This window comes from Gracilinanus agilis, chromosome 4, assembly GCF_016433145.1.
Source record: "Gracilinanus agilis isolate LMUSP501 chromosome 4, AgileGrace, whole genome shotgun sequence".
Taxonomy (NCBI): Eukaryota; Metazoa; Chordata; class Mammalia; order Didelphimorphia; family Didelphidae; genus Gracilinanus; species Gracilinanus agilis.
Genome location: NC_058133.1, coordinates 255,417,081 through 255,444,698, shown reverse-complemented (window position 1 = coordinate 255,444,698; position 27,618 = coordinate 255,417,081). Strand labels below are relative to the sequence as shown.

General features: G+C 42.8%; 2 protein-coding genes across 3 annotated transcripts; both read left to right on the top strand.

Annotated features, from left to right (window-relative positions):
• The first annotated feature begins 1,455 nt into the window (after nucleotides 1-1,455).
• LOC123246345 (gamma-aminobutyric acid type B receptor subunit 1-like) lies at nucleotides 1,456-6,198 on the top strand. The gene is made up of 5 exons (XM_044675254.1): nucleotides 1,456-2,057; nucleotides 2,481-2,684; nucleotides 3,833-4,039; nucleotides 4,996-5,161; nucleotides 5,901-6,198. Exons 1-5 carry the CDS (start codon nucleotides 1,982-1,984, stop codon nucleotides 6,196-6,198), a joined length of 951 nt encoding a protein of 316 aa, XP_044531189.1. The 5' UTR covers nucleotides 1,456-1,981.
• GABBR1 (gamma-aminobutyric acid type B receptor subunit 1) lies at nucleotides 3,941-26,903 on the top strand. 2 transcript variants are annotated; one of them, XM_044673611.1, is made up of 20 exons: nucleotides 3,941-4,018; nucleotides 5,141-5,161; nucleotides 6,544-6,716; nucleotides 9,893-10,027; nucleotides 10,493-10,663; nucleotides 12,373-12,474; nucleotides 12,727-12,792; nucleotides 13,174-13,365; nucleotides 16,327-16,581; nucleotides 17,537-17,600; nucleotides 18,796-18,873; nucleotides 20,648-20,798; nucleotides 21,381-21,513; nucleotides 22,503-22,619; nucleotides 22,769-22,876; nucleotides 23,325-23,418; nucleotides 24,235-24,362; nucleotides 25,790-25,918; nucleotides 26,286-26,429; nucleotides 26,730-26,903. In XM_044673611.1, the coding sequence occupies exons 3-20, from the start codon at nucleotides 6,591-6,593 to the stop codon at nucleotides 26,901-26,903; spliced, it is 2,367 nt and encodes a 788-aa protein (XP_044529546.1). In that variant the 5' UTR covers nucleotides 3,941-4,018; nucleotides 5,141-5,161; nucleotides 6,544-6,590. The 2 variants fall into 2 exon arrangements, with proteins under 2 accessions (XP_044529546.1, XP_044529547.1); XM_044673612.1 differs by lacking the exons at nucleotides 3,941-4,018; nucleotides 5,141-5,161 and having other exon boundaries at nucleotides 6,165-6,716.
• Nucleotides 26,904-27,618: the final 715 nt, after the last annotated feature.

Here is a 27,618-nt window from a genome sequence, read left to right as displayed (position 1 = left end):
AGACTTCATAGCATTTTTTCACTTCTATTATGCATGTGATGAATCACATTGTATTTTAGTTATTTGTGTATTGTTATTCTTCTCTTCCCTACTAGATTATAAATTCTGGGGAGGTATTATGCTTTACCTAAATTCATCAGTCTCAGAGATTTACACAGTGCTTTGACCATAATAGAGGCTTAATAAATGCATTTGGAATGAATTTTTTCTGAGATTTTTCTCCAGTTCTCATTTAATCAACAGGTATTGATTCACTATTTACTTTGTGCCCAGTGTTTTGTTAGAAACTAGTGGAGCTACTTAAAAAAGATGTATAAGGCATGGTTCCTACTCACAAGAAGCTTGCAATCTCTTTCCTCTTGTTCTGAGTTCTTGCCCCATTTATCTCATTTTTAAAAATTCATTTCTCCCTTTGCTTCAAGTGCTTAATCTCCTTCAGTCTCCTGCCCTGTGTATTTGTCTCAGAATAGCAGTAGTAGAAAGCAACATTTGAATCCAGGTTTTCTGACTCCAAATCGAGTACTTAGTACATTAGGTTAAGTTTCATCCATCCAGCTATCCATCTATTCTTGCACTATCTGTTCCTATTTTTTTCTGTTTTCTCTCTCTTCCTAGTTTACTTCTCTTGATCTCTTCTTTAAACCTTCACCTCACTCTCTTCACTTACACAATCTCCATCTCCCCATTCTACTCGCAGGCTGTGTCCTCTAAACCAACCATGCTTTTGCATGCATGTATCTATCTCTCCCTCTTTCCCTTTCTCTCTTCTTTCAGTCCCAATTCTTCATTTTTTCTCCCAAACCCTTAGCCTAATTTTCTTCTTTGCCTAGAGCTCGTTTCTTTTCTTCTTATTTCCCGTTTTCGAGTATTTCCCATTTTCCCAGCTCTTGACTCACAATTCGGTTTTTCTGTCTCCCTCTCCCCACCTTTCTCTTCTATCACGGTGGGCGGTCCAGGGCGAGGCCGGGATCCGGGGCGGTTCCCGGGGCTCCGGTTGTGGGCGGCGCCCTCTCCCCTGTCCCCCTCCCTGTCCTCCGTTCCACCCTCCCTCTTCCCTCCGCCCGGAGGTTCCCGGGTCCCCGGCGCCGCCTACTCTCTTCCCGGCTCTGGGCTCCCGCTACAGCCGCTGCCCGGGGGAAGGAGAGACTGGGGGGTTGAGTAGAAGAGAGAGAGGAGGGAAAAGACCCCTGCTCGGCCCAACGCCATATACCGGAGGCAGGAGGGAAAAAAGGAGGAGAAGGAGAAAGAAGGAGTGGGGGGGAGGGAGGAGCGGCCCGGCCTGGGGCCCTGAGGCCCGGGGAGAGGCGGGGAGCTGGGCCAGGGAAAGAGCCGGGTGAACTGGGCCAAAGCGCCGAGGTAAGAGAGCCAAGGGCCTGGAGGGAGGAGGGCAGGGAAGACAGACGGAAGACAGGAAAGGACATGGGAGGAGATGGAAGAAAAAGGGGGAAAGGAAATAGGAAAAGAACGGGGAAGGGGAGCAGGAATGGAAGGAAATACGAGAAGGCCGGGTTGTGGTGGTGGTGGTGGTGGGTATAGGGCTAGAAAGTGGGTAATAAGAGGCCTGAAGGAAGGTGGTAAATGAGGTAGGGGACGAATGGTGCGGAGAAGGAGGAAAAGGAGGAAAAGGGGAGGTGGGAGATGCCTTTTACCAAACGAAAGGGGGAAATGGACTCCCGAGGAGGGGGACGATGGGGCACCGGGTGATAATGATAAGGTAGAGTCCCAAAAGGATGTGGGGTACCTAGGAAAGGAGGAAGAGGGAGGGGACATAATCTCTTCTCCTCCCCCTCATCCCGACTTGGCGCGGTGCTCCGCCTCTGCCTCCTCCACGGGGCGCTGTCCACACGTCCCGATGCTGAATCAAGCAGCAGCCAGGGAAACACTGTAGAACCTAGGAGGGGAATGAAAGACAGAACCGCATCCCGTCTGGTCCGCTCTAGCGAGGTTCAGTTCTGTCCTAACCCGGGTGCCTCTTATCCAGATGCTGCTGCTGCTACTGCATCTCCTCCTTCCCTTGGGTTCTGATGGGGCCCAGAACTCCAACACAACCTCCGAAGGTGCACCTTTCTCTAAAATCTCTCCATACCTGACCACTCCCACTTTCATTTCCCCGTTTCCATGCTTTCACATCCACTATCTAAACTTAGTCCATCTTTCTTTCATTTTAACTTAGCTTGGACAACCCATTTTATCCTTTCCCTCTTTACTATACTCCATTTCCTTTCCCCACCCTCTTTGAACACCCCCCTCCTCCACGTCCCCCAATTCTTTTCTTGATCCTATTGGCTTCTTGTTATCTTCCCAAATCATAGTCTCAGCCATTCTGCTCTTGTCTTCCCTCTGGCCGCTCTCTTCCTAACCTTTAACACCACTCCCACCCCTCCCTCTGTTCCCTTGTGACATCTCATTGATCCTTGCTCTCTTACATCACATTTCTTTAAATTTGACTACCTTTTCCCTTTCCCCTACACTTCTGACAGGCTGCCAAATCATACACCCACCATGGGAAGGGGGGATCCGCTACAGGGGCCTGACCCGAGATCAGGTTCGGGCAATCAACTTCCTGCCTGTTGACTATGAAATTGAGTATGTATGCCGGGGGGATCGTGAGGTTGTGGGGCCCAAGGTTCGCAAGTGTCTCTCCAATGGTTCTTGGACAGATATGGACATGCCAAGCCGGTGTGGTGAGTAAACTTGCAATGGCTCCTTTTGCCCTTCCTTTGCCTTAAGGGATCCTTCTCCTTCCTCCTTTCACCCAAACCCCTTGGCATTGCAGTCTTGAAAGTAAGGACCTAAAATTATATGAAATAAATATTTATAGAGCTGTGCTACTACTGTTAGTAATATAATGAAGTCATCAGCCTAAAGCATTTTTTCCATACTCTCCACATAGTCCATTATGGCTATAACTAATTGAGTTCTTGTTATTTTATTTTGATGATTATTGATGGCACCTAACAAAAATAAATCCCAGGCTGATTTATCCATACCACCCCATCACACTCTTGACCACTCCCATTTCTTAATGTAGCCACATATGTTTACTGCATCATGGGTCAGTAGAAAGCATCTTGGGCTGAGGATTAGAGTACTTGGGTTCAAACCTGGACTGCCACTTGCCAGCAGTGCTACTCTGAGCAATCCTCTTAAGCTCATTAGCCTTTAGTTTCCCTATCCATAAAATAAGGCACTGGACTAGATCACTCCTATGGTTCCTTCCAGATCTGAAGCTGTGATTCTATGAACTGGATTTTAATACTAGATTAAGTAAACTATAGAAAAGTCTACTACATATAAAAGTAATATTCATCAATATTCAAAACAAAAATTATTGGCATTATCCATAATTTAGTAAGCATATTTGATTAGTATTGTACAACTGAATTTTAACTGTTATAACCAACTAAACTTCTTGAGGACAAAAATATATTTTATCTTTCCTGTTCTCATAAGGACCTGGTATAGTCCACTGTTCAAATAGGTACTTAAGTGTTTAATAAATGAATCACTATTTGAAAGGGCCTCTCTCTGATGTGCCTACAGATCTTGGGTTCTTTTTCTTTTGGGATTTTGTTTTTCCTCCCCCACCCCTTACTTGTAAAGCATCATGTTCATGCCTTCCTATCCCCACCCTACCTTCCTTCCCGTCATTGAAACGAAAGAGCTTTCTTCCTTGTTACATATATCAAAGGAGATACATATGATATATGTATCAAAGGACAAAGTTCACTATATATAGTATATACATATATGCAAAAAGTATATACATTTACATATACATGTACATAGAATATACTTGCATCTCTTTTTTTCTTTCCCTGTTTCTTTACAGTACGTACCTGTTCCAAGTCTTATCTGACTCTGGATAATGGGACAGCTTTCCTCAGGGGCGGGAACCGTCCAGCCCTGGATGGTGCCTGGGTGGATTTCAGATGCGACCCTGGTTTCCATCTAGTGGGCAGTTCCCGAAGCATCTGTGCCCGGGGACAGTGGGACACCCCGAAGCCCTCCTGCCAGGGTGAGGGGAATAAGCACTTGGGTATATCTAATGACAATTTTTAGGAGACAGGTCTTAAGTAGGATTGGGTGGAGATAGATAGGGAAGATCTATATGCTAGGAAGAATGAATGGTGGGGTCAGAAATAATATTCTCTTCCCTCTTTCGATAACCCAACATCAATTCCTCTAATTATAACTTTGCTTCTCTTACTCTTTGTCCACCCCTTGGCTTCTTTTATCATTTTTCTTTTTCTTTACTCCTCATCTTTGACCCTCAACTTTTCTCTCTATCTCAATATGTCTCACCTAACTCTTGTGATATACATTTTCCATTGTTTTCTCCATAATCTTACTGTTTCTCTCTGAGTTTCTCTTTATACTTTAAGATTCTTTCCTCCTGCTCCCTGGGCCCCATCTTTTCCTTTCAGCCATCACATTTCCTACATACACCCTCCCCCCAAGATTCAGGTCCTACTTAAAATTATTCCAAAATTTGAAATGGGGAGGTTGGGTTAGGAGGGGATTTGGGAGAAGGAAACACAATATTTGGGAATAACCTAGGATGATGGGGATTTTATAGTAAATGTATTTTGTCCACTCAGGATTTTTGGTCCTTAAGTCTCCTCCCTTAGCTTCTTTCTTAAAAGAATTTTGGTGTTTGGTCTACTCCCCCCCCCCCCCATTTTTTCCACTCTATCAAACCTATACTCTACATTGAGGAACCAGGCTTCCTGTTTCTAAATCCTTGGTTCCCAGTACCTAGGCATCCTTTTCTTTGTCCCAGCTTCCCCAACTTTATAGATGGCTTTTTTCCCTTCCCTTAAGATCCTGGTCCAACCCCTCAACCCCTCACCTTCCTCATTGGGGCCCAAATCTCCATGATGTCCATTATTCCTTGACGCAACCTTAGCTTTTGGCTCTCCTTCCCCAAACTCTGCTCTCCTACTGAGAAAATACAAGTTCTGACTTCCAGCCCCAACTTGCTCTTATCCCCAGACACCCTCCCCTCCCAGAAACTCAGGCGTTCTGCTCTCCCAAGTGCTCGACTTGGACAGGTGTGGGGGGGTAATGGGTATCGGGCCAGGGAAAGCTGGGCATCAGTGATAACTCTTCTCTGCATCCTCGTCTTTCCTGCTGCCAGTGAAGAGAACCACATACACAGGTGAGACCAGAAAACCTATATTCCATTTAATGCACTACCTCCCCTTTCTCCTTCCTAGACTGTGAGGTCCCTTCCTCCTTCTGCTCTCTTTGCCACCTCTTGCTCTCCCTGATTTCTGCCAGTTCTTTCTCTGGGCTGTGGTGTCCACTCCCATTCTATTCTCTCATCCCCCACTTCCAGAGTCCCTACCTTCCCTTAACTTCTGCTCCCTGATCCTGTTCAGCTGAATGTCAGGATACCAACAGGAGGGCAGGATAGCTTTCATTTCTCTGTTCATTTTCTTAACGGACCTCTTCCTTTTACCCAACTTTGCCCCTACCCTAACTGAAACGCTCTCCTAACCCAAATGACCCCTGACTCATTCTTTCTCAACACTGTCTTTATCAATTTATACCACTACTTCCCAAACTCCTACAGCCTGTTCATTTCCTTCCTCTAACTCTACAAGTCCTTTTCCCAATATCCCATTTCTTTGCCCCCCAAAACATCCCTCATCATTTCTTAACCGGCTAACTGCTCCAATATCCTTTCCCCAACTCTCTTCTCTATTCCAAACCTTCCTTTCCATTCAATCATTCCTCCTAAACCTTTCCCCATTCTGTGTTCTTGGCCTCCCATTCCATTCTCCTCTTCTACCTCCCTCTTCCCTTTCTCATTCTCTTCAACTCTTCACCCATCCCCCCCTCCTCTCCGTCACCCCTACCCCTCAGTCCATCCACCTTCCCTCCCCCACCTCTAGCGCCCCACCACGTCCTTTCCTCACCTTCTCTCACGTGCTCCCCGCCCTCACTCCTCTCCCCGCCTTCGCTGCCCCTCTCCCCTCTCAGCACGCAGCAGCTCCCAGCTCCCTTCTGGACCAGAGAGTTCTTCTTCCCTTTCCCGCCCCACATCCTCCCTTTCAATCGCCGCCCCTCGCGCCCCCTGCGGCCGCGCCGCCGCCCGTGACGTCAGAGCCCGCCCCCTCCCCGCCTCTTGCCCCCTCCTCCCCTCTCCCCATATCTCCCTCCTCCTTTCCTCGCTCAGTCAGTCGGCTATAGAAGAGTTCGCGGCAACTGCGACGGGAGCGGCCGGGGTTTAGGGAGACCAGACCCTCTTAGTCCCCCCCTCCCCCCCTTTCTCCCAAATTCGGGATGGAGGCGTCTCCTCAGTCCCGGTCTCTCCTCCGCAGCCCCCCCTAAAAAGTGTCCCTCCTGAGGTTCCCCACTCCTTCCCCCAACAGCCCCCTCCGCTGGTCATGGGCCCGGGGTCTCCCTCCCTTAGGGTGGGTTGGTCGCTGCTGGTGGGGATGGTGCTGGTGGCGGGGGTGGCTCCGGTGTGGGCCCCTCACTCTCCCTCGCGGCCTGGGCTCCCGCACCCTCACCCGCACCCCCGGGCCCCCTCAGCCCCCTCCTCAGGCCGGCGGGCGGTCTATATCGGGGCGCTGTTCCCCATGAGCGGGGGCTGGCCCGGGGGCCAGGCCTGCCAGCCGGCGGTGGAGATGGCGCTGGAGGACGTGAACAGCCGCAGGGACATCCTGCCCGACTACGAGCTCAAGCTCATCCACCACGACAGCAAGGTAGCCCCCCGGGATGGGGAAGCAGGGGACTGTGGCATTTGGGCTGGGGGCACTGGAGGATGTATGTACCTGGGGTTTAAACCAAGCCTCTAGAATCACGAGGCAAGCCCAGCCCCCTCTTCCATGTGGGGGTATGGAGTTTCGGAGGACAGGAGGGTGGAGAGAGACTTCGGATCATCTTGAGGAGCTAGGAGTCCAAGGTAATCTATCTAGCAAAATAATCTCATGCAAAATAAATTCTCATGCAGGGAGTAAGGGGGCATGGGAGAAAATGGCATATGAAGGAGGGGGAGGGGAGGAGAGACTTGGAGAGGGAAATGGTTTAGGGGTACAAGCTGAGCTAACACAATATCAAGGTAATTGTTATGATGTCGGAACCCGAGGTGGGGGTTGGGGTGATTTAGGGTATGAGAAGAAATAAGTAAGGTATAAGGGAGAACGAGAGCTAGAACCATTCAAACAGGATGGGGGTGGGGAAACCCAAGGATATACTAGAAACTCAGTTACAGCAAGATAGACCCTGGGGTTCTTGGGAGGAAATATGGGGAAATAGGGTTATGCAGGGGTAAAAAGAATGGGTGTGGAGATGAGGTAGGAATGGAACTAGTTGCAGAGCAGAATCTAGACTTAAACTCACTGCCCCAAGATATCCCCTATATAAGTGAGATTAAAGGAAGGGGTTGGGACAGGGAACTGGAATTGAGAAGAACCCTTAATCATTGTGATGGACTACAGGTCATCATTATTTTTCTTAGCAGTAAGGAAGTATGTAGTTGAGAGAAAAATGGTATTTGAAGAGAGCTAGGGACAGGGACACAAGTTTATCCTTCAAGAGGAAAAATCTCTCATTTCCCAACAATGTGGGGCAAATGTGATTCTGAGAATAAGGATTTGGGGAGAAATTCAGGGGGCATTCTAATGGACCAGGCATACTCCATGACAGGTAATCCTAGATACAAAGAAAGTATTGGGGATGTATGGAGGAGAATGTGGTGTAGGAGGAAAATGCTGTGCAAGGGGTGGAAATTATCTTAGTAATATCCTTTAAGGCTGACCTTTTGCTGTTTTTTTAGGGCAGCAAAGTAAACCCAGAGATATGGTTCTTTAGGGCAACTTGAGTGAGGGGGAATGCCAAGGTAGGGACGGGAGAAGAATAATAAAACCAACTCTTAACTAACCCCTGAGATGATCAGATAACCCTAGGATACATGGAAAGAGCAAGTTAATACAACAGAAGTAAAAAAAAAAAAAAAAAAGTACTGGGAGAGGGGAAGGATATGTAAAAAGAGAGGAACAATTTCTTTGAAGAGGTCATGCTGATCATGAGATGCAAAATAATCCTCTTGAAAAGAGAGAGGGAGATAACTGGATACAGCAAAGAATCATGGTGAGGGATGGAATACGGGAAGATCCCTTCTAAGACGAGATCAGAGAGATGAGGGAGACCTGACTATGAGCTCAAATTCATCCACCATGACAGGTGATTCCCTGGAGGTGTAGGGGAAGCAGATGGGGGGACATGGGAGCTGGAGCTGGAGAAGAAAATAGAAATGGAAGAGTGGGGGAAGGGGAGAAAGAAAAATGTTTTCCCTGACTGCAAACCTAGATTCACTGCAACAGAGAGGAGAGGTAGTCTACGGGGGAGGGGAGCAGTGTTAACATATGAGTCTCTTAGCCCATGATGAGCCAAATACATTCTCCCCCAACAGGTGTGGAACAGAGAAGGGAAAGGGGGGAAGTGTAGGAAAAGGTGAAAAAGAAGAAGAAAAAGATGAGGGAATGAGAGAGAGAGACAGAGTCAGAGTCAGATACACAGAGAGAGGAATGTCCCACTCTCAGGGATCAGTAATATTACATAGTGCTTTCTTTTTTGAAAGGACTTTCATATATACTGTTTCATATATAAACATAGGTTATTACTCATGACAACTTCTACCTTGGGCAAAAAATTAGAGGAACATTGAGGGGGCTCAGAATTTGGCACTGGGGAGAGCCAAGGAAAGGAACTGGGATAAATGATGGATATCTGGGAGAAGGAAGTCCCTGAGAGAGAATAGTCTCAAAGAAGATGCCAGAAAATGAGGGATGAGAAAAAACCCCACATCAGAATGTTGTTGAGAACTGACCTTGACAAGGGGGGGTGGGTGTCAAGTTTATATTGAATGTTGTTACTTCACTTTGTGCTAACCTCCCTTTAGTTCCCCCTGGTTTCCTGATTTCCTACAGTGGCCCAAATATCAAACCTCAGTGGGGAAGGAGGTATCTCCAGGAGGCCACTTTTATTTCCTTTCTACCTGCTCCTATGTTTCACTGTCTCCAGGCCCCTTGTGTTTCCTGCCTATCTCCCTTATACCCCTGCTCCCCTGTTGGGTTTCTGCAGCTTTTGAAAGGTCAGGCAGTGTGAAGAGAATATATACTAAGAGACCTGTGGCTTATACTTGCTCTTTTTAACTCCCTTTCTTTCTCATTATTCCTTCTCCTTCCTTTGTCTCTTCCTCTCTCCTACACACCTTCCTCTACCATCAATTTCCTCTCCCAGACCTCAAAGTATCTTTCATTCTCGTCTGAACTCCCTATTTATTGTCTTTTTGTTCCTTTTAAGGTCCCTGATTCCCTCCATCCCCCAACTGTTTCTCTTTTCTAAAGTACTAGTCAAAATGTCAGGACACAGTAGGGGGGATGGATAGCTGAGATTCCCATGGTGTTCCTTCTCCTATCCTTTTCTCTTATCTCTTACCAGTCCTGAAAAGAGATAAGAAAAAAAAATATGAAGTGTGGAAGAAAAAATTTAAAATGGGGTAGGGACTTATGGGGATTCTGTTTATATTCTTATTCATTTCTTTCTATTCATAGAAAAACCTTAAGGCATAGAGGTCTGAGGAAGGGAGGAGAGAGTATCTGGAGATCAATAGAAAGGGGCAAAAAGGAAAATAGAGTCATGGTTAAGGGGAAGGAGAAATGGCATGGGAAGATGCTATTTGATAGAAAAGGGAGGAAAATCTATGATGGACAAGTACATCTGGAGAAGGAAGAGGGACAGAAGGGTAATGAAGGAAAGAATCTCAGGGCAGGGATAGAGGATAATGGTATCTTAAATCAAAAAATGAATGGAAGTAAAGGGAAGAAGAGGGTTCTAAAGTAAGATTGCTCTCTGATTTCCTACTGTTATTATGCAGTGTGATCCTGGACAAGCCACCAAGTACTTATATGAGCTACTCTACAACGATCCCATCAAGATCATCCTCTTGCCAGGCTGCAGCTCTGTCTCCACCCTTGTAGCAGAGGCTGCAAGGATGTGGAACCTCATTGTGGTGAGCTGTGGTGTGGGTTTTTATCTAGGAAATTCAGCCTAGCAGAGTGTTTTAGTTGAGAGGCAGGGGACATACTTTTTGGCTGTGGGGATAAATGCTTGGGGGTATTTTTGAGAGCACTGTGGGAGAGTGGTCCTTGATTCACAGACTCTTGAAGACCAAATCTATGAATCTTCAACTCTGACTGGTATCCCAATGGGATGTTCAGACAGTGGTAATTGCTTGATTTGTCTAGCAAATGAATTAGTTGGATCTTGGGGAAAACTTCCCAATTTTGAGGAGATATGTGAAATTTTTATAGGAATAATTAAGAGAGTAACCTCTTACCATATTACTGTTTTAGCACAAAAGGAACATCTGTATGAGTAGTCGGGAGGAAGGAGAGGAGAGGAATGGATTGACTTCTAGTAACTCTTAATAGCCTATGTTGAATAAGTTTTATTGTATCTCTCTCATCCCTTTCAGCTTTCTTATGGTTCAAGCTCACCAGCCCTGTCAAATCGACAGCGTTTTCCTACTTTCTTTCGAACTCATCCATCAGCCACCCTCCATAATCCTACTCGGGTGAAGCTCTTTGAAAAGTGGGGCTGGAAGAAGATTGCCACCATTCAGCAGACCACTGAAGTCTTCACTTCGGTGAGGGATATGGAGACTGGGGTCAGAGATGGGAGAAAGCTATTTAAACCACAATGGGAAGGAATCTTATGAAGGTCATTTTCCTATTGTAAATGAATGAATGGAAAAGCATTTATTAAGCATTTACTGTGTGCCAAGTATTGTGTTAAGTTCATAAAAAGAGAAATAAATTTTTAGATGCAATAGCTGACCTCTCCAATCCTAGGGTTCTGTCATTCTCCTCTTTATGCTCTTACCTTGTAAATCAGAAGATCAAAAATTGTTCAGATCTTTTGAAGGTTCTTCCTAAACTCAAAGATAGGAGAAAAACACAGAAAAAAGTACAAATAGAGTCAGAAAGAAGAAAGTTGGTGTGTGTGATTGTGAAAGTGAAGGAGAAACGGTTGAATTCACAGAAAAGGAGACAGGCGAACAAAGATACACTGATATCATACACTTTGTTTTTTTTTTTTGTTTGTTTGTTTTTTTAAACCCTTAACTTCTGTGTATTGGCTCCTTGGTGGAAGAGCAGTAAGGGTAGGCAATGGGGGTCAAGTGACTTGCCCAGGGTCACATAGCTGGGAAGTGTCTGAGGCCAGATTTGAACCTAGGACCTCCCATCTCTAGGCCTGGCTCTCAATCCACTGAACTATCCAGCTTCCCCCATGATCATACACTTTGGGTGAAACAGACACAGAGATAGGCACTGATAATAGAAATATTGAGAGAATGAATTGAAGGAGAGAGGCTGGAGGGAGGAGGTAGAGAAAGGAGATATATTTTCACATCTGAGGAGGAGACCCATCAACATGAATATATATTTCTCTCTAGCTCTATTATTTTGGACCTGTGTCCACTTTCCTTCTTGGCATTGCTTACTTTTTGTTACTCTAGATATAATTCTGATTTTCTTGTCCATCTTTACATTTGCCCATTAACTTTTATGGTCTTTCCAATGACCTGTAGGCATTGTTGCTAATATGGCCCCCTGATTGTGGGAGAAGGTCCTGTTCTACATCCTACTGATTTAAATCTGATGAGTTCTGTCCTAAGGGTCCAACTGACACTCTCTAATCTTATTGGCCCCCTTGGTCCCTATTGCCACATATGAATTCAGTATCTGTTCTTTTTATCTGACTTCCAGTTTTCATATCTAAGTATAATTAGTTTGGGAAAGCATATTTTCATTATTAAAGGGTAGCAGAAAAACTTACAGATTCCAGAAAGATAATTTGGTACTGATATAACTTGGTAGTTGGTAGACAATGGGATTATTGGCCAACTCTAAGCTAGTTTCCCCCTCAAATCTCATCTAGAATTTGAAACTGGAATTTGAGGCATCGTGACTTCTGCCATGAATAATTTAGGAGACCAATCCATTCTTTTTATGAATATGTGTGTGTGCGTGCGCATGTGTATATGTGTGTTAAACTAGCTCTTATGGCTTTTGCCTTTCCTCGTTGGTTTTCATCAAGGATGTAACTAAATAAGTGAGGAGGTGAGTGAGGAAGCTGCCCTGTACATAGACATTATGTATGTTTGAAAGCTATTTCCTCATATTCATAATATCTTCCTGGACCTTCCCTACCTCATATGGCTTTGATTTAGGTTAAAAGAGATCTTGTAGGAGAAAGTATTCAAAAGTGCTATTCTAAGAACATGTATTGAATTTGTCCTTACTCAAAGCATACTTCATATTTCCCCCAATTGTTTGTTGCCCACTGTATCAGACTTTGGATGATCTAGAGGAACGAGTGAAGGAAGCAGGAATTGAGATTACTTTTCGCCAGAGCTTCTTTTCTGATCCAGCTGTGCCAGTCAAGAACCTTAAGGTAGGATAGAAGAATAAAACAGAGGTCTGGGGAAAGCCTGAGCCCCAGGAATTGGTGAAGATGACAAGAGTTGATTTTGGGAGTAGTGGAGCAAGTCTGAGTTTGGGTGACAATAAATCTAGGTCTTGGTACTGAAGGGGAATGGTTCATTTCACTAATTTAATTTATATCAATCAGACTTTTATTATATGGAGATTAATTTGGGACACTCACAGACCTCTTTCAGGATCCCTGCCTCTCTTCCTTCTGCAGCGCCAGGATGCTCGAATCATCGTGGGACTTTTCTATGAAACTGAAGCTCGTAAAGTTTTCTGTGAGGTGGAACTGGACTCTGAAGAGGGAGGGTGGACAGGGAGGAGACATCAAGCCTTCATTTCTTATATCATCATTTTTATGCCTTTATGATGCCTAGTGGTTACCATCTCTTAGTTTTTCTACCATTCATTTCTTCAAATACCATTGCTATTTCTCTCAGTTTCCTTTGGGGTCCTATGAATCAGTTGAGGCATTAAGGGGTCCTATGGATCAATAGAGGATATTAAAGAGAGACTTCTAAGGAGGGGATTTCTGGGTCTCCCTTGTTCTCTTTCCCCCTGAAACTACTATATGGCATATTTTACCTCATCTTTTTTTCTCTTATTCTCAAGAGGATGATCTAGGATTTGAGCCAATCTTAGCCTCTCCCTTCTCTATACTCAGGTTTACAAGGAGCGACTCTTTGGGAAGAAATATGTCTGGTTCCTCATTGGCTGGTATGCAGATAACTGGTTCAGAACCCCGGACCCAGCCATCAACTGTACTGAGCAGGAGATGGCAGAAGCAGTAGAGGGACATGTCACCACGGAGATTGTCATGCTAAACCCCGAGAACACTCGTGGCATCTCTAACATGGTGAGGGGTGTTTGGGGTTGGATAGCTAGTAGGTTTGTAAAATGGGTCAGAGATATGAGTGTGATGGTTATAATCAAGAGCATGCAGGTGGATCTGAGACCACCAGATCTGAGTCAGCGTTAGGGAATGTGGACAATTTCCTGTTTTGAAAATGCTTGAATGGGACTTATTGAAGGGACTGTCTCTGTTGTGGTTGCTCTGGAGATGGGTGGGGGTGGGGAATTGAATTCTCAATATGTTCAGTGTTCTACTGAAAGGGTGGGGGGTGACTGTCACCATGGAGATGAAAGGAAGTTGGAGAAGTGTAAAGGGAGGGCTGCAGAGTTAATAACTTAGATCCTTGAATGTACAACTGTACTTTGCTTGGCATTCGTTCTGTTCCTGAAAAGCTGGATATAAATCAGATTTTATTTTCCCAGGGACTTATATTACTTAGATGTTTTACCCTTTCTGACTGATAGTCATTTGGCTTGGTTCCTAATACTTCCTTTAAATTTTTATGGTAAGCAGTTAATGGTTTATAAATAAATACTTAAAAGAACTAAGGGAGTTAGTTGATGAATCTTTTTTTTTTGAAAAGCAAAAACCATCTAATTTATCTGTTTTGTATATTCTTATGTACATTGATTCAATAAACATTTACTGAGAGCTTAGAAGATAAGGTCCTTGCCCTTTAGGAGTAAACAATCTATTTGGGGAAACACAATGAAATGCATAAAACATTTATGGTGATAATTCATGGCAATATAAAAGAGCCAATATGAGTGTTACAACTAAAGCTATGAGAGTTCAGAGAACGGAGAAAATTGATATGGGCTGAAGAAGTTGGAGAATGCTTCATTGTAATGAGATTTGACCTAAGCTTTGAAGAATAACTTTTAGGAGAGGGGGTTGACCGTTTATATATTAAGAACTAGGGGGACCTCAGGGGCCAACTAGTTCAGTCCTTTCATTTTACAGGTGAGGAACTCCTGAGGCCTTGAGAGATAAACAGATTTGTTCAAGGTCACATAGATAATAAGTGAGAGAGGCAAGTTTTAAATCCAGGACTCTAGATTCCAAAAGCCACCCTAAGAAACAGCTACAGAAAATAATTCCATCCAGAAATGAACGAATATATACTGCTGTCCTCAATTCTTTATCTTCCCTCTCTTCCCTTTGGAGTAATGCTTGAATTTGGAAAGCCCCTAATGCTCAGATGGGGAGATCTGAAAAATGAATCACCAAAGGGAATTTGAGGAAAGTTGATAGGACCAGTTAACTGAACTAGGAAAGGCTTTTTCATTTTTTGAATTCAAGGACCTGTCAGTCATCCCTTCCCCTGCAAATGAACTGCTAACTACAAATATTCTCAGATAGGAAATGAGAATTTAATAGGCCTCTCAAAAAAGGTGCTCCGACTTTTAAATAGGAAATGATGGGGAATTTGTTTCTGGTTGTTTGAGAAAGCTGTTATCATTTGGATAGGTTCTAGAGAAAGATGACATTTACCATCTGAGGCTACAATGCTACTAATAAGACTAGGCTTGGTTGCTAGCTTAGAAAAAAATGTAAAGTTATTTAGCTTTAGCAAAGAGTAGAATTGGCTTGAACTGCCTATTGAGCAGGCTTTAGGCATATTGAATAGGATGGAAAAATGGGGGCAGGTCACTGTGAGATGGCTTGAATCCTAGGGGGAAAATTCTTCCAAGTAATGTAGGAAAGGGCCTTTCGGCGGGGACTTAGAGTGACTACAGAATGAAAATGTAGGAAACATCTAGGGCCAGAGGGCTTCGCATTCCAAAATAAGTTTAGAAAGCAAATTCTGGGAGGTATTGAGAATTCTCTTAGACCTTGAAGCAGGTTCTTGGAGGGACCGTGAATTCTATCAGGCCTAGCAGCTGGCTTTTGATGGGATTGTGAATCCCACCAGCTTTAGCAACTGTGCCAAGCCAAGTCGATCTTGAGCCAGGAATTTTTGTATTTTGGTCTAGCATCCGTTCTCACACATCTAACCCAGACAAGGATGAGGTGAAGAAAATTTTGGGAGGAAAAAGCTGGCTTCCTGTGAGCTGTGCCAGCCGAACTGATCTCTGGCTAGGTGGTAGGAACAGAAATATGTACTCTGTAGACTTGTTCGTTTTTATGCATTTTGTTTTGCTTATTGTTTTCTATTAGTTCCTAGTAAATAAAAATTTATATCCTTGTCTTGGCAAAAAAGAAGTGTGCATGGAACTTAATTAAAGCTGGCAGGGACCTTTGAGGTCAAATAATATTCATTTTATTAAGGAGTAATCAGTTTCTGGAAGTAAATAATTTTCCTGAGGCTAAGTAGCAAAACAAGAATTCAAACTCGGGAACTCTGACTCCAAATCTGATTCTCTTTTCACTTTATCCCTAGGCCTTAAACTGATGAGTTCTGAGGAAAGTTCATGTATCAATATAGGGAGAACTCTCTTGAACTGCTTATTTCCCCCTTTTCCCCATCCACATTCATTTTCACTCTTTGCTAACCTTTAATAAACCAAAGTCCTTATGAATTTAATCTGCTTATATATGGTTCTCTGCTAAATGCTAATCAAAGTAAATTAAAAAGACTAAATTCCCCCACTCTCTGTATTTGTTTTTTAAGCTATGGCAGATACACTGGCCAAGACAGATGATGTATATAACAAGAATCGAAGCATGGTATGATGGAGTGAGCAAGGGCTTTGGGGTCAGAAGACTTGGGGTCAAATCCTTCCTACCTATGTGACCCTGGGTGACTTTAGCCTCCTTGGAGTTTAGTTTCTTCATCTTTAAAATGATGGTTTTTAGATTACATGGCTATTGAAATTTCTTCTAGCTCTAGACTTATGATCCTCATTTGTATATTAAATTAATACGTATAGGAGTTAAATGGGGAATGTAGCAGGAATCATGGGAATTGGATATGCCAATGGGAATGCTGTATATTTATTCCTTTATTCTTTCCTTCATCAGACATCCCAGGAGTTTGTGCAAAAACTGACCCAGCGGTTGGGGAGCAAGAAAGCTGAGGAGACTGGTGGTTTTCAGGAGGCACCCCTGGCTTATGATGCCATCTGGGCCTTGGCATTGGCACTGAACAAAACATCAGGGGGCAGTGGTGTCCATTCTAATGGTGGGGTGCGACTAGAGGATTTTAACTACAATAACCAGACCATTACAGACCAGATCTACAGGGCAATGAATTCTTCATCCTTTGAAGGAGTTTCTGTGAGTATTTCTCCATCCTTTATTTTCCACTGTTTTTTTCCCCTCATTCAAAGACTTTTATACTTTAGAATATTTTCCTTCCCTCCTCCATATCCACAGTTACTTTTATTCAGAATAGATTTCTTTGAATCCTTATACTGCATGTACCTAACCTTCCTTTGCCCTCAGAATAATTTTTGGCACTTATCTGAATCTTAAGGAGTTATAGAAATACCCAATATAAAGGCAGCTAAATGGTATAGCAATTAGAGTGATAGACCTGGACCTGAATTAAAATAATGACTTAAGAGGCTTTAATAATTATGAGACCTTGAATAAGCCACCCATCTCAGTTTTTGCATCTGTAAAATGGGGATAATCATAGTGCCTAATTCCTAGAATTGTGAGGATAAAATGAGATAACCCTTCTTAGACTTTAAAGCTCTATATAATGCTACTTATTATTATAAAAGGAAATTATTATAATAAAAGTGAGTGTATTCCATTTCCTTTAGATCTGTTATCAGGTTACCATCTATTTTTCATAAATTTCCTCAGGACCATAGAATTTTCATTGCTGGAAGAGAATTTAGAAAGTATCTACACAAATGCCTTCATTTTATAGATGAGGAAATTGAAGTCCACAGAGGTTTATGACTTGCCCAGCATCATACAGCTAACTAAAGGCAAAGTTAAGACCAGATTTGTAGGTCTTTTAACTGATTCTAGAGCTCCTTATAATTTGAAGGTGATTTGCTGTCATAGATGCTTAGCTTCATCTCTTTAGGGGAATGATGTTTTAAAATCTAGGGTACTGACAACTGGGGTGTGTCCTATATGTAGGAAAATACCATAAATAGCATTTATTGAAAACATGAGAAATGAAAGTGTCCCTGATTTGTTCTTTTTTTTTTCCTGTCCTCTTTTTATTCATCCCTCCTCACTTCCCTCCTCCTACCCCATTTCCTCCCTTTAGGGCCATGTGGTATTTGATGCTAGTGGTTCTAGGATGGCACGGACTCTCATTGAACAGCTGCAGGGTGAGGGCAAGGTTTGTGGGGAGGAGAACTGGGATGTGGGAGGGCTCCTAAATGGAGAGGGAGACACCAAACGGAGAGAGAGATGTCAAATGGAAAACTGAGAAAAATTACAAGGTTGTCTCATTTTCTTTTCTCTTGTGCTCTGGCTTATCATCTCCATTTCTCAGGATTAAGAAAGCAACAACCCTAAAAGTTGATCTCTCTCTGTCTCTTTGTCTCTCTGTCTTTTGCCTTCTTTCTGTGTCTCTCTCTTTTTCTAACTTACTTATATATGCATATATGTACATGTGTACGCTATACATATATATTAACACATTTTATGATGTAATATCTTTGCCTCTAAAAAGATATTTGTAAATTGAATTAAAACCTATTTTTCCTATGACATATTACTATTTCAGAGATTCTTTAACTTAATTTCTGATAGATCTTAAAATGGCCAAGTCTCCTATATTAAATTTTCTCTATCCACACCCCACTCTCACTCTCATCTTAGCTCTTCCTTTCAAGGAATTTTTATCTGTAAGCATATGTTTTAAGTTTACAAAGGAATCTAATTATTTCAAACAACATTTCCATTTAAATGAACTCATCAAAAAACTTTTTTAATGCCAGCAACCACTTCGATTTTTAAATATGATATTTCTTTAATTTTATGAATCAGTATTGTATTGAGTTTTCTTGATATGGATTGGCAATAGGCTTTTCCAAATTTACCTCTCCAGTCTTTGGTAAAGAGAATTATTTCTTCAGCTTCTTTGAAAAGATTCTTTTCCTACCCCACCCCCTTCTCTTTGTGTCCAGGATAAGAAATAGATATTTAACCACGGTGGAAGGGATATAAGGTAGTCCTTGTAGAAGCGGCCTAGAACAGACGAGTGTGAGACATTGGAATAGGTAACTGGGAAAAGTTGTGGAGCAATCCTTCCCTATAGAGTTTTAAAGTCAGGAGAGATTCTTATCTGTCTGAGCTGGCTAAGGTGTGCTGTATTGCTTTCATGGGGATAAATGAAATGACCACTCCCAAGATTCCTTCTATCTTTAGGATTCCTTGATTCTTGACATTGGTAGGGTCAGATAAAAGAGAAATGAAAGACAGTGACAGTATGGCTTTCCAGGAAATGGGGAGAGAAGGGGATTCAGGTTTGTTTTCTAGATTTTTCTTGTGACTTCCCTTTTTTTTTCCTCCTCCCAGGTGGAAAATACATGCAGATTGGCTACTATGACAGCACCAAGGATGATCTCCACTGGTTGGGTGCTGACAAGTGGATTGGTAAGTAACATCTATAGTTTTCTTCTGTGACTTTATTTTTCATACTCTTTGCCCTTCTAAGAAGAAAGAATAGGCCATTAATGTTGATGGAGAACTGTGACATGAAATAGCCTATAGCATAGGACCTAAGAGCAGGAAATTAGAGGGGAATTGATAATGATTCTTATCTTCGTGAAGAACTGTTGAGGTTAAGTAGTTAATAGCCATATCATTGACTGGAGTAGTAAGAGAGAGATTTTAGCAGTAAGTATATCAAAATGTAGGATTGGCATCTACCACCATAGGTATGGGTGGTTTAAAGGAAGGAAATGATTTCCACACTGAGAGTTTCTGATACAGTGGAAAGACCATGAGGATAAGATAACTTGTGTTCTTTTCTACTGGCTCGATGAATGACTGGGCAAAACACTTAACTTTATAGTGCTTTATTTCCAGTCTGTAAAATAAGGTAATTGGTCTCAATAATATCTAAGACTCTTTATAGACCTTTATCTGATATTTTATTCTTCTTCTACAATTCTACATTCTGGTGCTACCATAGAAATATTCCAGATAATTTAAACCCCTGAACTGACTTGAGATGAAAATTTAGGTTATAAATTGGCATATTTATCCTGTGGAAGAGAATGCTAAGGAGGAGTATAATTTTTGCCAACAAGAATATAAAGGGTTTTTAACGAGAAGAATGCTGCATAATACTCTTCATTTATGTGGAAATGAGTTTAAATAAAAATACAGATAACAATTAGATAAAAAAGAAGGATTTCTGGGCAGCTGGGTAGCTCAGTGGATTGAGAGCCAGGCCTAGAGATGGGAGGTCCTAGGTTCAAATCTGGCCTCAGACACTTCCCAGCTGTGTGACCCTGGGCAAGTCACTTGACCCCCATTGCCTACCCTTACCACTCTTCTACCTATAAGTCAGTACACAGAAGTTAAGGGTTTAAAATTAAAAAAAAAAAAGAAGGATTTCAGAGGTGTGAAACTTTACGTGGGCATTTGAGTGTAAATGTATTGTCTCTGTCCTGAAGACATTTAAGAGAAAGATGAGCTAGCCAAGTATCAGACCTTGTTGAATTAGGTTATCGATCCCTAATGTTTTTTCTTTTTGGTATTTCTGAACCTTATTGTTTTATTTAAATACAACTTCCTCCACTCCTAAGTATTTGTATGCTTATATATTTACGTATAAATATATAAATGTTATATGTATGTATGTGTATATATATACACACACACATATACTCTGTGTGTGTGTGTCTTATTTAAAGTGAAGATTTTTTTTTTTTGAGAACTTTGAAAGAATTTTGTGGTGCCCCTTAAGGTATTTTTAGATACTCTGAGTATTGTTTAGAAAGTCTTCTATGGAAAAGCAGACCCTGTATTAAATTATATGTTTGAGGATTTTTCTAGCTCTGTGATTCTATAGTTTTCTCACTTGATGATTTTTTGATTCAAGCTTGGAAGAAACTTTTTTTGGTCCACCTTTTTGCCTGATCATGGCTGTATCCTGCTCCCTTCACTATACTATAACTCCCTTTGCTTAAGAAATGAAAACTTAACATTCTACTTTGGTGATGAAACTCGGTATCTTTCCCAAACCTATTAGAGATATTTGTTCCTGTAAACAGGTATTCTTCGTCAGTCTTCAGTCTTTCTCCTTTCTTCAGTGAGATTAGGATTTCACTTGTGTGTGTGGATTTGCTTGAGATCCCTCTCCCTTTAATGTTCTTTCATTTTGTTTCCTTTTCTGTTTCCTTTTCTTTCTTTAATCCAGGAGGGTCTCCTCCAGCTGACCAAACTCTGGTCATCAAGACATTCCGCTTCCTGTCCCAGAAGCTCTTTATCTCAGTCTCAGTACTATCCAGTTTGGGCATCGTGCTGGCCATCGTTTGTCTGTCCTTTAACATCTACAACTCTCATGTCCGGTCGGTTCTTCCTACCCCTTTCTCTGATTATTATTTTTATTATTTTTTGTTTCTACCTCTCATATGATTGCTATGGCCCATCAGTCTACCCATAAATGGAGTTTGTGGTAGAAACAAAACTTTGCCTCATCATAAAGCCATGTACCCCAAGAGTTCCTGCCACTTAGTGTTGGCTCACTGACTTTCAAGTAAGCACTGGAAATCAGAGTAGGGATATAAGTTCTAAGTCTCTTCCTATCTTGCAAGTTATCTCTCTGGGGTGAAAATGCCCCCTTGGAGGCATTCATAGTTCTTGGGCAAGGTGTAAACTCAAGGTGATATTGGTAGGTCCTGTATAACCCTACCTTTTGCCCAGTTGTGAACATGCTTCCTTCCACTCTTCCTTCCTAGGATTAGGGAGAGAAATTTCCTTTTATATTCAAATACTAATCTGCCCTTAACCTGATTTCTCTGAAGTCTAAAGTCTGCTTTATTGTGGTTCCATGGTCTCTTATTTCTGGGCTTAGACCTGTGGTGTTGAGTGGGAAAGATTAGATTTATCCATAGAGGGGTAATTGATCTTTTTATCCTTCTCCCTCCCAGGTATATCCAGAACTCACAGCCAAACTTGAACAATTTGACTGCTGTGGGCTGCTCCTTGGCTCTGGCTGCTGTTTTCCCACTTGGGCTGGATGGCCACCATATTAGACAGGGCCACTTTCCCTTCGTCTGTCAGGTGAGAAGCCTTGATCTTGGAAGTTGCTTTATTCTCTTTTTTCCCCCTTTTCTCTTTACAACTTTGTTCTTCATATTCTTTTCCTCTATCTAGTGATATATCCCATACTTATCTCTGAATATTTAAGTCTTTCCCAAACCTTTTTCATTTTGCAATAAATTTCGGGGAATGGCATGGTAAACAAAGAATGGCCCTCAGAATCAGTATGATTTGCTTTCAAGTTTTACTTGGGCAAGTGATTCTTGGGCAAATCCATTAACTTCAGTATGTCAGACAATTCTGCAATTATAAGTTTCAGAGCAGGTGCCATTCATATTGGTTAAGGTAGTAACCAGAGTGGGAGCTCCCTACATGGATGAAATTCTGTTAAAAAAAAAAAAAAGATTCCAAAGTCACCATTAGATACTTGGATGTGTAGGGGATACAGTGGAGAGAAGAAAAAAAAACATGCATGGACAAGCAACCTGCTAGGGTAATGGCCTGATAGTGTAGGATTCAGGATAGCAACTGAAAGCTGATAAGAGGGAGCATCACATTGGGTTCAGAAAACTGGAAATTGGGGATAGTGAGATAGAAGATCAAGAGAAAGTTTCAGGACATGTGGTGAGGAGTGAGCTCAAGGTGCAGTGTATGCTCAGGGAAATATTTCTGAGGAGAGGTTTACTTGCCATGGCGCTCTACTGAAGTCTATGTTGTATTCTGACTCACTGAATGGGGAACACTTTATCAAATCTACCCCAAGTCCATTTTCTTGGTACTGTTCACTCTCCCATCTCCACAGCTCTGTCTTTCTTATCTGAATCCTCATACTTTGTGTGTACTTTCTCAATCTCTCTCTCAATCTTCTTCTTCCTCTGTCTCCCATTCTCTATTGCTCCATCATCTTAAACTTCTTTGTTCAAGTCTCTTCCTTAGTCCTCACTTTCTTGGGCCCCTCACCTTCTCTCCATTTTTTACAATGTACACATACACTATTTTTCTTTCCTTAGGCTCGACTCTGGCTTTTAGGCCTGGGCTTCAGTCTGGGCTATGGTTCCATGTTCACTAAGATCTGGTGGGTCCACACAGTATTCACAAAGAAGGAAGAGAAAAAGGAAAGAAGAAAGGTGAGCTGATCTGCCCTCTCCCCTGATCCTCTGCCTCAAACCACTGAACGTCCTCAGGGATAATTGCTAGGCCTTTGGTGGTACTGAAGATGGGGAATGGTTGGATCCAAGACTCTTTAGTAAAAATTATCATGTCCTCTTTGATCCAGACTCTAGAATCCTGGAAACTTTATGCTACAGTGGGGCTGCTGGTGGGACTGGATGTTTTTACATTGGCTATTTGGCAGATTGTGGATCCCTTACACCGAACTATTGAGGTACACTTAAATGCTATGGAATTACAACTGAAGGGGCTGAGGGCAATCATGAAGGTATTGATTTTGTTAGAAATTAGTCCAGAAGACTACAGTAGAGATAGCTTTCTAGTGACTACTAGACATTAGAAGGAGCTCTGTCAAAGACTTATTAATTATACAGTTTAAAGGTGGGAGGGAGGACCAAAGGTATTATGTAGATAGTAATTAAGCAGGGTACTTTTGAGGAAGCAATGCTCTCAAAAGTGGGAAGCTGGGATTTGGGGATGGGGATGGAGAAGGAAAGATCATGGATAGAGAATGGGAACTGGGGATATTATTGAATGGGAGTCACTGATATGGAGGATAACTTACTTGGGGAAAGGGGAGAAGTTGGAGACCAGATCCTAGATAGGAAGTAGAATGTGAAAGTTGGCAGTCTTTGTATCTATGGTCCCATTTTTCCCTATAGTCTTTCACCAAGGAAGAGCCAAAGCAAGATATTGATATCTCCATTCTACCCCAGCTGGAGCACTGCAGCTCCAAGAAGATGAATACTTGGCTCGGTGGGTGAGGAATGGGGGATCTGGAGATGAAAAGAGAAGGGAGGAGGACAGGAATAGGAAGGGGGGGTTAGGGGGACATGGGTAGGATGCACTTGGGGCAGGATGCTGAAAATTTTAACATTTTCGACAACTTGGACTGCACGTCTCCCATGAAAGTACTTCATATGATAAAAGCTTTTCCAAGAATGGAAGAAAGTTTGTCTTTGTCTACAAGGAACTGAAACTCAAAGATAAAGATATGAATCAGATTTTTGTAGTGGCAAAGGAATAAACTGAGACTACCTTATCCATAAGTATCTACCATCTGTAATTGGCAAGTCATAGGCTTCCTTCTCCTTTCATTTAGTTAGTTTTTCTGTATTCTGTGGTCACAGACTTCATCCTTAACCTTGGAAAGTCCTCTTATACATACACCATGTTTATTGTTACCTACCCTAGGTAAGCCAGTAGGTACAGTTCAGTATTCAGTATTCAGTCCATCATTATTACTAGGGGAAAAAAAGACCTGCTGAAAAGAGACCAGCAGTATCATCTTATATTCAAAGGATAGTGCCTTATAAGGGGAAAAGATGTGGTCTGGGGAAGATGAGTGGGAGGTGAGGTTGGTGTGGGAGGGAGAAAAAGATTGGTGGTGCTACTGGATAAGAGAGGCTATTAAATAGGTCACTTAACTTTAATGATAAATTATGGAGCTATTATAAGAGATGGCAGTTAGCAAAAGATCAGGGAAATAGAGGGGATTGAAGAAAGCATAGGTCTTGGTAAAGAGTGAAGATCAATTTTTTCCATGTGACTCCTTTTTTTTTAATCCCTTAGGCATCTTCTATGGGTACAAGGGACTGTTGCTGCTGCTCGGGATTTTCCTTGCTTATGAGACCAAGAGTGTCTCCACTGAGAAAATCAATGACCATCGTGCTGTTGGCATGGCAATCTACAATGTGGCGGTGAGCCACTTTGATGTGATCTTTGAAACTAGGGCCTGTGACTGGCTACATATGGGTAGATTATCTCAGGGTCCAGAAATGGAGGGTCTGACAACAATAAGGTGGTGAAGCCTAAGATCAGAGCCATAATCAGGAATTTGTGATACTAGAGCAAATTCATTTAGAGTAGATAGGAAGGTGGGGAAAGGGGGGAGGGTGAAAATGGGGAGGGAGGGAGGTGACACAGTTTTCTCTAGGTTCAGTCATGCTGGGGAAAGAGTTGATTTGTCCCTCAGGGAGCCTGATCCATGCTTCTAAGACATGGAAAAGCCCCTGACCTTTCCATATACCCCACTATCACCTTTTCCCCAATCTTAGGAAGAATTGCAGAGGAGACATAATAGTAGACCAGTGCCACCTGTAGGAGACTTTGGGATGAGTGATCTTGGACTGGGTGATGGATTGAGCTGGTTGACAGACTGGAAGTTTACCTTTTGTTGTTAGTTCCCTAGATAAAAGCTGTAGTCACACCACCCTTATGGCTCTGGCTAAGATTCATAGTAAGTTAAAAAGAAATGGATTCTGTTCTGCCTCTGTGCTTTGTTCACAGTGGTCACTTAAGAAGTTGTTGATGAATGAAATTAAATGTCTTTTCACTTCTGAGGCAGATGGAGAATACCAAAAGTATGTGTAGATGATATTATATTGCCTATTAGCTATATTCACACTTCTGAGACAGTAGAAGGGAGGAAGAGATTGTTCAGGATTGGGGAAATGATTTTTTTTTTTTTTATCCTGGGACTCCATTCTAGGAGCATAGGGCCACAACCTGTAAGCAGTGGGACACACAGTTGCTCAGGGTCACCCAGCTGGGAAGTGTCTGAGCCCGGACTTGAACCTAGGACCTTTCGTCTCTAGGCCTGGCTCTCAATCCACTGAGCTAGCCCAGCTGCCCCTACTTTAGGTTGCAGTTTCTTTAGCAGGTGTAGTTTTTACAGGGTGGGGTTGCTAGCCCCATGCCCAACCCTCCTCCTTTTTTCATCCGGGCTAGGTACCATCCTTGGCCCAGGAGTGGTAAGGGTGGGCAATAGGGGTCAAGTGACTTGCCCAAGGTCACACAGCTGGAAGTGTCCGAGGCTGGACTTGAACCTAGGACCTCCAGTCTCTAGGCCTGGCTCTCAATCCACTGAGCTATCCAGCTGCCCGGGGAAATGTTTGGTGGGATGAATTTCTTTGGAGTTTATCTCCAAATCATTGGTGACCATGATCCCTGAAAACGTGATCCCTGACAAGGGTTATGTCCAATGAGATGGCCAACAACAGCATGCTGCTCTCAGTAGCTTCCTGAACTGGCATTGAGGTAAGAATTAGGGAGGGAGGGCTTTTGTCCCACCTCTTATTGGATGCTAAAATTCCTAGTGGCTTCAATCTCTTATTTTCCTTTTCAGGTCCTGTGTCTCATCACTGCCCCAGTTACTATGATCCTATCCAGTCAACAGGATGCCGCTTTTGCTTTTGCTTCTCTTGCCATTGTATTTTCTTCCTACATTACCCTAGTTGTGCTTTTTGTGCCCAAGGTGAGGCTTTGGGATAGGAGGAAGCAGTTTTTCTTAATTCATTCCCTTTCCTTATTCTGGATTTATCTTTGTTTTCCGATTCCTTCCTGGCTCTGTCTCTGTTCCTTTGTCTTTTCCTTAATCCTCCTTCCTATTCCCCTTGTGTTCTATCCCTACTCATAATCCATGAGTTCCTTCCCCCCCTCTACATACTTTTAGACTTTTTCTGTTTTACTCTTTGCCTCTAACATTCCCACTTCCCAGATTGTCCCTGTGCTGCCATCTTTGTCCACTAAGTTTTTTTTTTTCGTTTTCCTTCCCTTCCTACTTTTGCCATTAGACTTAGCTGATTGTTTTGTTCCTTCCTTTCTGTACAAATTGCTTTCAGATGCGGAGGTTGATCACCCGAGGGGAGTGGCAGTCTGAGGCCCAAGACACCATGAAGACAGGTTCATCTACTAATAATAATGAGGAAGAGAAATCACGACTCCTAGAGAAAGAGAACCGGGAGCTAGAGAAGATCATTGCTGAGGTGGGTAGAGGAGTCTAAGGGAAGGTCAGCTTGTGATTCTGAGGGACAGATAATCTTGGGATCAAGAATTGAGGAGTTTATAAATATATTGAAACTTTCTTTTCTTACCTTTCCTCCTTCCATCCATTTCTTTCTTTTTCCATCTCTTGCCATTCTCCTGGTATCTCCCCCACTACACCCTATTTTCCCCTTTCTCAATTCCCTCTCCTGTTTTTTTCCTACATCTTCTCTCCTGCTTCAACATTCTCTCCCTACTCCTTATTATCTCTTTCCCTTTTGCTCTTGTATTTCCGTCACTAGAAAGAGGAACGTGTCTCTGAACTTCGACATCAGCTCCAGTCTCGGCAGCAGCTTCGTTCACGGCGTCACCCCCCGACTCCCCCAGATCCTTCAGGGGGCCTTCCTCGGGGTACCTCTGAGCCACCTGACCGGCTCAGCTGTGATGGGAGTCGGGTCCATTTGCTCTATAAGTGAAGGAGTGGGAATGAAGGGAAGGGAAACAGATGAGGGCTTTGGGGTGGTGGGAAGTGGGGAAGGGAAGCAGGTGAGGGTTGGGGAGAGGGAAGTGGGGAAAGATTTGGAGGACCTTGGGGAGAAGACTTCATCCCCAGGGGACAGAAATGGGTTTTCTGATCCCACTGCTGTCTACCTGTCTCTCCTAGCTTGGGTTTCTTTCCAGTAGTCTGGGAAGCAAGCCTCTTTCCTCATACTCACACATCTTCATGTCTTAGCTTTATTACCTCAACTCTAATTGCTCTCAGTCATTTCTTGATGTATACATCCTCATCACTGCCATCTCCTGTCTTCTTGTGACTCACACTAATTCCATCTCACATCCACTTAGCTCATCTAATTCATACTTAATGTGTCCTCTGGAACCCTCCTCCCACATGCAAGGTACATTCACAGTTCTCCCGATTCTAAACATGTGGTTTTTTTTTCTCCTTTTTCCATTGTTTTCTCCAGTGTTTGGCCATTCCAATGCTAAACTTAGCACCCTTGCACTCTCTCTCATTCTTTTCCATGCTCCCTCCATATACCTTTAGGCTGTTCCATTTACCCTTTTCCCTTACCCATGCTCTCTTTTTCCTTGCCCAGGCTTACTTGCTCCTTGCCTCTGGTTTGTTTTTGCCATGTTCAACATTGCATATGGACCCTCCCCACACACCTTTGCTCATAAATGTACTTG